Source organism: Phocoena phocoena, chromosome 7 (assembly GCF_963924675.1).
Source record: "Phocoena phocoena chromosome 7, mPhoPho1.1, whole genome shotgun sequence".
Taxonomy (NCBI): Eukaryota; Metazoa; Chordata; class Mammalia; order Artiodactyla; family Phocoenidae; genus Phocoena; species Phocoena phocoena.
Genome location: NC_089225.1, coordinates 11339296 through 11352596, shown reverse-complemented (window position 1 = coordinate 11352596; position 13301 = coordinate 11339296). Strand labels below are relative to the sequence as shown.

Genomic DNA, 13301 nt, shown 5'->3' with positions numbered 1-13301 from the left:
TCAGCCTCCTGCACAATAACTAAGTAAGCAACCTTCTGATCTTGCTCTGGACAGGTAAAAGAAAACTCACAGAAAGAAGAAAAAAAAAAAAGTTCAAAATCCCCACTGCTGCATGGAATCACAGGCTGATTTTGATTGTGCTATATAGGTATACGAAATCAAGCAGGGCATTCTGCAAAAAATGTATAACTTCCCACATCACTTCTTCACTTTTCATCTGATGAGACGAAATACATTATTGTATTCTGCCCTCCACTCCGCATCCGTCTAGGCTGAGGAAATACTTAGGATGGTTTCTTGGGGAAGGAGAAATATAAAATGACTCATATCAAGGAAAAAAATGAAGAAAATCACACCCAGCCTCAGTCTCCTATCACAAATGACACCCTCGTCGTGACGTGGGCCTTTTGTCCATTTTTCATTTTGGAAACTTTTCATTTCAAAAACTTATCCGACCCCAAGAACCACCAGCGGGGCTTGGTGAATGTTCGGAGTCCCTGCTCCTTCCAAAGCTAGTCAGCATTTTCAGGGGGCAGGGCCTAGGACTCTGCCCCTGCAGCAAGCACCCAGGTGATTTTTACGATGAGATGAGTTTGAAGAACACTGATCTTTTTTTTTTTTAAACACAGAAAAGAACACTGATCTTGAGACTACGCTCGTCTTTTTTAGAAGTTCCGTTCCGATTTTTCCTTTGCGAGTCCCTCAGGAAGTAGTGCACATCTCGAGATAAAACCCAGTCTGCTCTGCTGGCTGGCCCTTTAGAGCGGCTAAACAATACAGGAAAGTCATCTAGCAGTTCCTAATTGTTAAATCATCCCGAGGGTTCATGGGTCTAAGCCATTCCCTTAAGCAGACGAGGTTAACTCTAAATTTCAATTATTTGAGACATCGTGCTTACTATCTAGAGACTTTGCAAGGTCGACCTTGTCTAGCATGTTCTAATCAAAGACCTGTACCAATGAGAACAGCTCCATCTAAAATTCAAAAGAATGAAACATCAGAAAGAGCCTCTTGAGAATGAGACAAAAAGAAGACAAAGTGGACATGGGTTTGTGTATTTCTTCCACCAGCTATATCCCTGTGTGTCACAGAGGACAAGGCTGCTGAGTGGATGGACCAAGGTACAGGAATGAATGACGTATGCGTCAGTGAGACAAACAGAAATGGCATCACATAATTCAGCACTTTTAGGGGAGAGGAAACAATTTTTTTCACGTCTAGAAATTACCTGCTGGAAAACCTTCACCAGCCTTGAACCTGAATTGACGACTGACACTTAAATTTATGTTTAAAAGAGGAAAGGCAAATCCTGAGAGGCCCACAAAAGCACAAAGTGAGGAGGATGAAACGGAAGCTGAGGTGGTGCTTCAGGGGTGACAGCAGCTGGGACCCACGAGGTCACGTGACCCTCCTCCCAGTGTGGGCTCAGAGCGACGCCACGTACAGCACACTCAGGGCCCAAATTCACAAGCACAACGACCACACAAGAAAGGAGAGGAGAGCTCAGGTTGGGGGAAGGCAAAACCCAGTGGAAACAGGATGAAGAAGAGTGGAGGGATGCACGTGCAACGTGTCATGCAGGGACCCCGGGGAGGGCGAGGGCGCCAGGCAACACTCGTGGGGACAGAGGACCAGTGAGAGGGAAACACAGCTCGGCCACAGAGACAAACTGCTTACCCTCCGCTTTGGTGGCAGTGCCATCTTTAAGCAAATTAAAAAACAAGGGAAGGGACAACAGGGAACAGTTAGTCGCATCAAAAAAATTAAAAAGCAGAATGTTATTATTGGCTACTAACGAAGCAAAAGTACAGTTTAAAATAAAATTAAAAGGGAAACAAGTTCAACAGCAAAGCAGAGTCGGAAGCAAGTAAGTGGTGCACCTTCTACCGAAATCGGCTTAGGACAATGTGCTTCTGCCTGCAGAAGACAAAACACGAAAGGGCAGCCCAGGGTCGCTCCTCAGCTGACAGACTGCCTGTGTTTCTGATGTGGCCCAACCTCATCCTCTGAAGAGTCCCCTGTTTTTTGGAACAAAGCACCAGCAGAATAAGGGGGGGCAGGGAACTAAAGGACACCCAAAGGACAGAGACAGTCAGTGAGCAGCTCCGAGAAGCTGGCTGCAGCAAGGCCTGTCCCAGCCACACAGCGAGCAGCAAGACCGTCCAGCTCGGTACCTGAGTCAGGGCCTAGGGGCTCCGTGTCTCCCCTCACACGTCTGGACTCTAGAAATTTGGAAAAGGATCATGAGCTTTAACGCTACACTCCTCACAGACGTAACGTGTCTACCTCGGTAGTACTTGTAACTGCTCCTCCGAAGGGTTATGTTATATCTGCGGGCTGATATTTTTGGTTCTTGCTGACTTGGACATCAGGAAAGCAGAGGTCGAGCTCTCAGGAAATGCTGGGAGAATGGGGAATACTCCAGTCTTGTCATTCGAAGAGGTAACATTGGGCTGAAAATTTACCATCAGCGCTTCTAAAAGGTCATTTCTGTGTCACCAGACCAGAAGACCCAAGTGCCTTGACTAGCGCCAAGCGGAGTCCACAGAGTCCATATTAAAAGAGCTCAATCATGCACCGAAAAACAAGGACTGCTGTAACTTTACTCAGGTTTTCAAGCAATGGAACAAACACTAACTACAGATTCTCAAGGTGGATCAGACGGAACTAAAATGAACAGAAAGCCTTCCCACCTGACTTCTCTCTTGGTAAGCACACACCAGCATGGGATCCTAAACACGCCTACGTGATCTTGTAAGAGTTAAATAAACCAGAGAAAAGGAGAGCCCTTACTGGGTATCTGCTCAATCTCAATGAGGCATTTCTGTAGAGAAAACAAGACCGACTTCACGATGTCCCACAACATACACCTTACCTTTTAACCTAATAACGCTCCTATCACAACCGCAGTTTCCTTCGCCGTATAGGATAAGGGTTGACAAAGGACTTTTATATAATGTCATCTGTCCCCACCCCGTGTCTGAATTAGGTGGCTATTATTACAACTCATTTATGGGTAGAGGAAACACAGCCTGGTCAGGATCACTGAGCGACTCAAGGTCGGGCCTGGTAACCTCCTCTCAGTGTTCTCTCGCTCTGCTTCCATGCTTTCAGAATATTAGCTGTAGGACTGACTTTGGAATTAGTCTGTAAACCGCACAAGTAATAAGTCTCGACGTTTCATGAAGTTTGAATTGTATTCGTTTCCTTAAGATCCAAAATAAAATGGATCCAGCGAGGTCTCCAGACTTTGGCTTTGAACAACTCTGCTTTTCACAAAAACAAACTCAAACTATCAGCCTTACCCCCAGTAGATGTGCAGCGTCTGCTGAAAAACTGACCTAGCATTCTGTCAGATATTCTTTTGAAAATAATCTTTTTACTCTTCCGGGTTTTCACTGGAGTAGGTACCCGCTCCTCCCAAGGTGACACAGGGAAGGAAGACACCCTTCTGTACAACAGGCGATGCTGGTTGCTGAGTCCCTCCTGCTCCTCCGGAGCGCCCCACCCACCCCCTTCAGGCTCTCCACACAGGTCAGGAGGGGAGGAAACCCAGCCCTGGCCACACAGGAGGAGGCTGGGCAGCCGGGAAGGGGCACGGGGCGCTGAGGCATGCGTCCCCGACCAGGGTGACGCCCCAGAAGCAGGGACACCCACCAAAGGGTGGCTGCAAACCAGTGGCCAGCACGGAGGTCAGCACGCAGGTCAGCGCCCAGACGCACGTACTCTGAAAGGTCAGCCCTGCAACCGCCTCAACTCCGGTTCCTGGTAATTTGCTACACGGACGGATTGGAGCAGAGGTTAAGGGTCATCTTGAACGGCAGACTCGGGGGCAGGGTCGCGGGGCTGGTTACCTAAGGAGGCGTACGAGCCCGGAGGCAAGGCTGCTGCGGAGCTGAAGGGCGCTGCACCGGGAGCCGAGGGGACCTTGGATTTGGCGCTGGCGGCTGCGTTCACGTCTATGTCGCTTCGAGAGCGCTGCAGGGACCCCGTGGTGGACACGGATTTGCTGCTGACTGTGGAAGCTGCGGGGGGAGGAGGGAACCTTAGCAACGACGGTAAGGGCCACGTAAGAATGTTAGACCTGTATCGCTGACGCGTGCCCTGCTTCTCCTGAGAACAGGAGTCAAGCTCTGACAAAGGCTGGAGCACACAGCGCCGGCCGACAGCATCTCCTGCTCGCCCGACACAGCTCAGCCGATGCTGCAGGAAGTGACAAGTGGCCGCAGCTCCGCGAGCCCCCGTCATCAGAGACCATAAACCCCACAGAAACGGACCACGTTTCCAGTTCGCGTGAGCAGCGACGTAATGAAAACTCGATCGTGTCTGGCCAGGGTGGCAGGAAGGCGCACCCCGAGCTGGACATTCCCCCTCTCGGGAACGTCCCCTCCTGTCCTCCCACAGCCGTCAGCTGCCTGCTGCTCGGAACATCCCGAGCGGCCCCCGCTCCCCCGGCAAGTGCGCAGAGCACAGGGGCGCCCCCCGTGGCAGCTCTGTGGGCGAGGACAGGTCTGCCGGCCCGGTGGGAGCACGGGGCACGGCGGGCCCTCCGCAGACCCTTCCAGCCGCTGCTCAGCCCGCCCCAGGCTCAGGGCCTCCCCCGCGGCGTCCGCCTTACCTCTGGAGGTGGCACTGCCAGTAGGGCTTCTCTTGGCGGAGAGCGGCCGACTGGAAATAAAGGGACACGTCTGTCTATTATCAAAGGTGCACTGTATCTGCATTGATACAAGTACAATCTACAGCGGGAGAATATGATAATAAAGAACTGCTTCAGGCTTCCCAGAATTCTACAGGTACCTTGGACCACAACCTTATAAACCCCCGATTTCGGAAAAGCTTTAGCATTATATTTTGGACTATCTTTCAAACACACGGAGGGAAGTCTTAAACAGCAACAGGGATCAGAGGTACCGAGAGAAGATGGCAGCACGTTCAGTCCCAGGGTTTGAAAGCCCTCCCTTTCCACAGCTGTCTCCAAGTTAACGCCTCTATTGTCTTAGAAGACACCCTGAACAACTCGCTTGTGTTACTCCAAAACTGTGTTCCAGGACTGCCATGTAAATTTAAGTCCAAACTACCTGCCTCAGGGACCAGGGACCAGGGACCAGGCCACTCGTTCCTCACCATCCCCACAGCATCTTCCCCAGCACCACCTCCACCTGAATTAAGGGGGAACGGGAACGGCACGCAGACGGACAAAAGCACAGGGAGAGTCTGCGGCTCGTGCAGCCCATTCTTCACAGCCGGGCCCTTACTTGAGACTCTCCTGCGAGCTGGAGGATGAGCGGTCCGACTGGGGCAGCGACACCACGCTGTCCGAACTCTTCAGGTGGCTTTGCAGAGCCCTCTGGTAGGAGGGCTCCAGAGTGTGGTACAGGTGCTCCGCTTCTCTGCTGAAGTGACTGTGGAAACCCCAGTAACACCTGGAAAACACGCAGCCTCCTGTCAACGGGTATGCACCCGGGACGCTGTCAGGGAGGGACCCCCCACCCCCACCCCACCGCCAGCTCCTACGACCGGCGGCAGCTGCGGCCTGAGGAAGCGTGGGAACCGCAGAGGTCTGGTGGATCCTCACTCCCAGCTCCCGTCCTTGGTGACTCCGGCCCAGCTGTCTGACTCTCAGTCGCATTAATGAAATGGATAAAATGGAAATTAAAGAGCCTGACTCGCAAGACTGGGAGCCTCAGGGAAGATGGAGCCGAACCAACGAGAACGACACCCAGCACGCGAGGGGGACTCGGTCATGGACGCTTTTATAAATGCAATGTGACACTCCCTGGTTCCAAGTACTTAAAACGGCTTTAGGTAACGAGAACAAAAGAAAACCAGGACGAGGCTCACAGCTACTTGAAACCTGTACTGTGTTACGATCAAAGGACAAGAAAAAACTGGGGTGGAGGCACCAAATACAAGATGAGGGTGAAGAACAGCGTACGCAGACCGTTCACAAATCCGCTCCTCCTAGTTTTTACTTTTTAGCCACCGCTTGTCATGTCCCTTCTTTTGGTAGGAACTTCCCAGCACGAGATTGCAGTGAGCACTTGAGGGCCAAGCGGGAGTCCTCCACACACTCTGAATCCAGGGAACTACGGCTTAACTGAGAGAGCAGTCGGAGCAGGAAGCGCGAGGTCAGGGTGTGCTTGTGCAGCCAAGCAAGTCTGCAGCGTTCCAGGACGTAAGGACGGGCTTTAACCCGTGTCAATTAGAAGAGCCGGTCGACTACGAAAGCGCAGGAGAACAGCCACAGGGCAAAACGGGAAGCTTTTTTTCTCTCTGAGCTGCCCGAGAGGGAGGACATCTTGGCGTCAAGCTTCAGCTACTTAACGGTCATGACGGCAGCTTCACCCGCAGGAGGGCACTGCACGTGGAGACCCAGCCTCACGACCGTAGCATAACCAGTCCTGATGGCCAGACGGCCCCAAACGCGAGCGGGGACAGCGAGCTGTGGTCTGCGATCAGCCCCCCTCCCGCCTGGGGGGCTCACTGCCCCGGCATGCCACCCCGCCGATGCCTGCAGAGCTGTGATCCCAGGGAAAGGATCTCCGTGAGCGGGATTCTTCACGGCAGGTCAACAAGCCACTGGGACCCACAGAGCTTAGTGAGTGAGAGAAAACACGGGGCACGCAGACAAGTGCTTTGCCGGCTCACGCAGCAATTTCTCATAAATTTAAAAATGGGCTTTCTGTGTCTACCTCAGTCCACTTTATGTTCAAATAGTACCAGTCTTTCAGGCCTGGACACTCAACTCAACAACCCTCGAAACAGAAAACTAGAGAGATGTTTTGAAGTGGCCTTTTGGGTCGTATTTAAAGGTCATGATTAACAAAACATGTCCATGTGACTTAATAAGCTTTCATAAGGTGATCTGGACAGGGCACCTGAAATATAAAAGTAGTGAATCAGGAAAGTGGTGTTCAGCCGACACTTACTTTCTGGCTTCTATCCGTGCTTCCGAATCAGCATCATGTATTCCTTTCTTTATTGTTTCCGCTAATACTGATATGTGTCTGGATATTTAGAAGACAAAGCGGGAACAATCATCAATATATGGTCTTATGCGGATACAAACAGGTGTTGAGAAATAACTCCCAAACGGCAACGTGGAAGGTATAGGCCCTTTGTGCCCAGAGAGTCAACAAACACGCAGCCTAGAAAATCAGCACACTCCACAGATCTGCTAACTCATTCATGATTCTGTCCCAGTACCTATTCCCACCCCTTCCCCACCTCAGCACCTGATAACCCTACTCTCCTGGGGCTTTTTTTTTTTTTTTTTAAAGTAACGGCTGATGTATTTCGGGCCATGCTTACTTAGTTCAATCTTTTATGAACTCAAACAACAAAACCCTTCCTTCTCCATGGTCAGAACAAGTTTCCATGGAAATTATAATGGGCTAGTAATAATCCTAATACTGCAGAGACTCTGCATCAGGTTTCTGTAATTAAAGAATGTTTTTTCAAGTTCCACTACATACATAACATGAACAATTTTATGAAATTATGTCTCTGTTTTATACACAGGTGGTTCTCTTAGTTACGTTCTACCCTAGCTGAGAAGAAATCGTTAAACTGTCTCGTTGAATACTGAACGGTTTTAAGAAAAGGGCGATGACTGGAGTGAAGAGTTTCACAGGACAAAGGCGAGGCACCAGTCTTACCAGCACCCCACCTCAGTCCTCAGTCCTTCACTCATCCAGCAGGCATTTGGTGAGAACCTGCCAAGCGGCAAGGCTGAGCGGAAGTGAATAAACACATGAGGCCACATCTGAGTCAATCACGTTTTCCTGCCCTGCTCACCTGGCCCCGGTGTTCAATCCCTCATTCCACCTTCCCACTCTAAATTCCAAAACTATCACCAAATAAAGAGGATATAATACCCAAGAGATTAAAGAACAAGAAAGTATTTTTTAAATGTGTGATCATCTTCTCGATCCCAAGTATTTTCAGATGAACTTCCACCTCTGGGAGGCCTGGCTTTTTCGTCTCTGAGCACTGCAGGACTGAACTGGACTCCAGGCGTACTCATGTGTTAAACTCCCACTACTCGTAACCTGTTTAGTACGTTGTAAAGTTCTTCACAAACTACACAACACACCATGAAAAACCGGGTGGCACAGTATCATCATCTATCAGCTCCAAATATAACTCAGAAAGAATAACAGGCACCTAAAATTGACAGGAACTAAAAATGGCAAAGAAGGAACCTCAAAATAGAGACAAGCTTCTGTAAGAATTCTGCATCATGAGGATGTGAAACTTACCACACACCAGCCTGAATAAAGAGAAAACTGCTGACTTTCTGATACAGAGGGATCAAAAAGAAAACTTTCAAATGAGTGAAATTCCTTTAAGGATTTTCAAAGTTACCCCTCGCCTACTAAGAGCAGCTTTAAACCTTTTTTTAACTCGTTGGGACTGACAGGATGCCAGGCAGCAGATCAGAGCCACTGCAGAGTGAGTCCTGGCCATGCAGTGTCCCGGGGCACCCCGGGTCACACCTCAAGGCTAACGTGACAGTCAATGGAGCTCACTAAGAGCCTCTGCCGATGGTAGGTGCCTCACATGAGCATCAGGAGAAATAACACCAGTAATCACGCAAATAAACACTTGGATTCCTTCACTTCTTGTAAAAAGTGGGTTGGACCACTCGCTGAGATATTAAATCTCAAGATTCAGTTCAGAGGGAAAACCAGCAAATCAGATGCTCACCGTTCCAGTGAATGTGTCTGCCATTCTTGTAAAAGTAAATCTAAAAATTCAAAACAGCGCCTGAAAATTGTGAAGAGAAAAATATGTAACTTAGTCATTTGTATGTTAATGAAAATAAAAGCTTTTTTCTTAAGTGACCCAACACTACTTTTTATAATTGATAAATTTCTTCTATTTTTTTCTTTTTTTTTGCGGTACGCGGGCCTCTCGCTCTTGTGGCCTCCTCTCCAGTTGCGGAGCACAGGCTCCGGACGCGCAGGCTCAGCGGCCATGGCTCACGGGCCCAGCTGCTCCGCGGCATGTGGGATCTTCCCGGACCGGGGCGTGAACCCGCGTCCCCTGCATCGGCAGGCGGACTCTCAACCACTGCGCCACCAGGGAAGCCCTCTTCTATTTTTTTTTTTTAGGATTTTTTTTTTTTTGGATGTGGACCATTTTTAAAGCCTTTATTGAATTTGTTACAGTGTTGCTTCTGTTTTATGGGGTTTTTGTTGGTTTTTTGGCCACGAGGCATGTGGGATCTTAGCTCCTGGACCAGGGATCAAACCTGTACCCCCTGCACTGGAAATGCAGAGTCTTAACCACTGGACCACCAGGGAAGTCCCATCTTCTATTTTTTTTATGATTCAAAAAATGGAACATAAAGATGGAATCAGAATTGACTGAAAACCAAAGCAGATTGAAATAATTAAGCACCTATGGTGGTCCAGAAGAAAAATCACAAAGTTATAGGGACAGGATACAGGAGAGTTCCCTTCAAATCAGAAACCTGGGCTTCATGGCAACCTTACTGAAAGGGTGTATCACTGTTGTTGGTTTTTATTCTACCTCAAATGATACATTAATACAGGAGCTACAGGTGCACAAAAGATCTGAGTACATTACAGAATCAGGGAATTAGTCTTTGCATTAATTCCAAAGAATGCCTTGTACAAAAAAAGTAAAACATACCCTGGAAAACAAAGTGTTTACCCAATTTTCCCACCAAGTATTTAAAACAGATTTTTCTCTAGCTACTTGGCATTTTCCTCTCTGCAACCTTTCAACATCCTTTCTTTTCACTTCTGTGATCTTTCTTGGTCTTATCTGTGCACAAAAACAATGCTGGTCTCATCTCCTTTGGATTATATCACCACTTCGGGTCCTACCTCGTCATCATTTCCTTTTTCTAAATTCCAGGATAACTATCTTTGTAGGAATAAATATTATTAGACTTAAGGAACCCACTCAAGGAAATAAATCAGAAGGCAATCTTTCTCTAACGATCAGACTTTCTTTCCCATGATCTTCCCAATTCAAAACCTCATAATCCACACAATTAATCACTCAGTAAATCTTGAATAAACCCTTCCCCTATGCTAGATGCCAGACATACAATGGTAACCGAGACACAATCCAGCGAGCAGGACAGACAAGGAACCGTTACCACGTGATGTGCCGGGAGCACAGGGGCTTCAGAGGGCTCAGGGGAGTTGCACAGCTCAGTCCCAGGGCTGCTGCTAATAGTGGGGGCCGGGGGAGCGGTCGGCGAAACAAATCCTCTCCACGGAGAGACACTGACCTCTGCCCACACCCTTTCTCACCACCGCTGTCCCCCACCCCCATGCCCCAGCCCAGGCCACGGTCACTCTACCTCTGCCCTTTGTCCATGTCATTTCCTGGTGTGGACTTTCCTTGTCTCTTTATGTGTGTATGCATATGTCTACGTTTACTTATTTCTTAGTGAATCCAGCCACCTTTAGTGCTAATTCTTGTCTTCAATGTGTTTCAGAACAATCTATTTCATCGAAAATATCCCATGTAAATTAGGTTTTGTCTTCAACTTTTTAGAAGGCTAAAATCATACACAGAAGTACATCGATGTTGGCATTATTTAAACACTGCATTACTTAAGTACATCTGGTTAGAACTTCTGTCTTTTCTTCACCGAGTCGTACTCCTCATTAATAGGGCAGCTCAGTCTTTTTTAACTTGTCTAGGAGGCTTCCAGGGAATATATCAGCTAGTTTTAATCACTGCCCTCTGAATTCCTAAATCCACGATACATACGTTGCAACTCACTCTTACATTGCTTTGCATTATTGTTTTTAATCTCCCCAAATAAATTATAAACGTCTTAAAGGCAGGGAGAGTGGGCAATCCATTTCTTACAAGTTCTATGAAGTGAAGCTAGCGACAGGTTGAATACAGGACAGAAAGCGCACTGCCTTGGTGACACTGCCCCCTCTGGCTCTCTTTTCCTTCCTGAAGGCAGAGGGACTGGGCCCAGATGGTCCCTAGCACTCCTTTCAGCATTAAGACACATGGCTCTGACTTAACACAGGAACGCCAGTCTGGGTGTGCGGCTCGGAAACCGGTGAAGGGGGTGGCATGTCTGCTGTTACAGTGACTGCATGTCGCTACTCAAATTCAGCACCACAGGCTAGAACTGTTAAACGCTAGGGACCGAAGTGTTACCGCCTGAGCTTCTTATGTTGACGCCCTAACCCCCAGTATGACGGTATTTGGAGACGGGGCCCTGGGGAAGCAGTGGGGTTCACGGGGGGTCCTGAGAGTGATGCTCGCCTGACGGGATTAGTGGCCCTCCAAGGAGGGCGCTCCCCGGCCCCCACCGCCGCGAAGACACAGCAAGAAAGCTGCACCTGCAAGCTGCTTCCATTAGAACCCAACCCTGCCGGACCCTGATCTCAGAATTCCCGGCTCCAGAGCGGTGAGAAATACCCGCCTGTCGTTTAAGCCGCCCTGCACAGGGTACTTCTGTTACAGCAGCCCAAGTCGACTGATACGCTAAATATCCTGTAACGTTCCCCACAGAGACGTGTCACTTCACCAGAGGAACTGCCTTGCCCAAAGCAAACACGCTTTCCAAACTGCTCATGGAAACCCAAATCAAGGGTGACAATGTAACTGCAGCAGAAAATTCTCAGGATGGCTGCCGTTCACTGAGCTCCCACCAGTGTCAAGCCCCTTCTACCAAAGTGACTGAGAACCCGCAGAACAGCTCCCTCCCCAGCATGTGGGAAGTCCACCACCAGCCCACACCTCCACGGCCAGGCGCTGGCCTTGGGGGTTGGGGGGTGCCCGGAGCTGCTCTGCCGAGGGCGGCTAGACTGTGGGTCAGCGACACTCCACGGAGCCACGCTGCTGGAACAGTCAGCCTTTTCGGTGGAAGGATAATGCGTCTTTCTCCTTGGCTTTACGTAGCTGGCTCATTCCCCTCTTGTCTCCCTTGCCTTCCATGTGGCTGGGAACACGACGGCGATGGGGGCCGCCTCATGCTTGGAAGGATCCCCCCGCCTGTGAAACCCTGGTGGGTCCAACGTGACAGCCTAGGAAAGGAGAGGAACAGTGGGCGGCCAAGGGGCGGCTGGGCTAGACGCCTTGGAGTGAAGGGCCCTCTCCTGGGCTGGATCAAGACACAGAACCACAGGAACGGGGCCGAGAGGCTCCCTGCTGTCCAGGCCGGCCGTTCATTTACCCCACAAAGCTCCTGACCTCGTCTACTGAAGGCTTAAGTCCATGAATCCTCTGAAAACCTACACAAAAATTCTGTGTATCTACACTTTCCTGGGAAGAGGGTCCACAGATTTTAGGACTCGAAAGCCTCTGAGTCACCAGTCCAGACCCACAGATCCGAGCTGGAAGCACAGAGCCCTGATCCCATGCGTGGGCTGGGGCAGCTCAGCAAGACCCAAGACAAAGCCCCCGCGGGCCACCCAGGCTGTACCATCAGGGTCTACCTCCCCTCAACATAAGAAGCTCAGGGGGTAACACTTCGGTCCCTAGCATTTAACAGTTCTAGCCTGTGGTGATAAATTTGAGTAGCGACGTGCAGTCACTGTGACAGCAGCACAAGCATGGTCAGGATTCAGAGTGCCAGGAATCACATCAGAAGCTGCAAACAACACACACCTCCTGCTATCTATGTTAATATAAAGAACGGCCGCTGATCTTCACAGTGTTTCTTCCAGGCGGGCAGCCATGGCCTTCACTCAGGGAATGGGGCAGACCAATGACAGAGGCAGAGGCACCATCGCAGGAAGAAAATGCGCAGGGGGTACACTCCCCCTCCCCCCCCGCCCCTCCCACATGACACACACACACACTCGCTCTCACACTACAGACACAGACAGAAGTAACAGGCCTTCCAAATTAGCTTTCCAGACAGCTGAGATCATGAGCCTTCGGTCCAAAGGCATCTATCACAGCAACCGTAAATCATATTAACCATCTCAAACATAAAGTTTTTTGCATGGAGGTAAATTTGAAATTTGTTTCGGTTTTTAAACAATTCAAAACTAATGAGAAAAATTCTTTAAAAACTTACCTTCTAACGGCGACAGACTTGGAGGTACAGTTGCTTGTTATGATGGGTATTAGCCTAGGGATGTGTGTGTGCTGCGGAAGAGAACAAAAAACAGAGGCGAACACTTGAAAATGCAGAGCTAAGACAACCACTTCCTTACTAACCTACCTAAAGCACCTGCATATTCAGATTAGAATTTCACTGAGTTTAAAAAGGAGAAAGACTTTCATTGGATATTGCCAAAGGGCATGACAGAATTTACAGAGCCAAAGCAGGCAACGTGATG

At 49.3% G+C, this 13301-nt stretch overlaps 1 protein-coding gene across 8 annotated transcripts in view; it reads right to left on the bottom strand.

The window, feature by feature from the left end:
• The window catches only part of CLASP1 (cytoplasmic linker associated protein 1), a 233057-nt gene that overhangs the window by 96842 nt on the left and 122914 nt on the right, over nucleotides 1–13301 (bottom strand). For 4 of the 8 annotated variants that reach the window (XM_065880864.1, XM_065880868.1, XM_065880862.1 and 1 more), the window contains exons 13-18: nucleotides 13037–13107; nucleotides 8710–8769; nucleotides 6930–7007; nucleotides 5256–5423; nucleotides 4619–4668; nucleotides 3855–4025 (exon numbers count right to left, since the gene is read on the bottom strand). In XM_065880864.1, coding sequence (XP_065736936.1) covers nucleotides 3855–4025; nucleotides 4619–4668; nucleotides 5256–5423; nucleotides 6930–7007; nucleotides 8710–8769; nucleotides 13037–13107 — 598 coding nt within the window. Of the gene's footprint in view, nucleotides 1–1677; nucleotides 1702–2174; nucleotides 2223–3854; nucleotides 4026–4618; nucleotides 4669–5255; nucleotides 5424–6929; nucleotides 7008–8709; nucleotides 8770–13036; nucleotides 13108–13301 lie in introns of all 8 variants that reach the window. The other 4 variants (XM_065880867.1, XM_065880866.1, XM_065880865.1 and 1 more) reach the window with 2 other exon arrangements.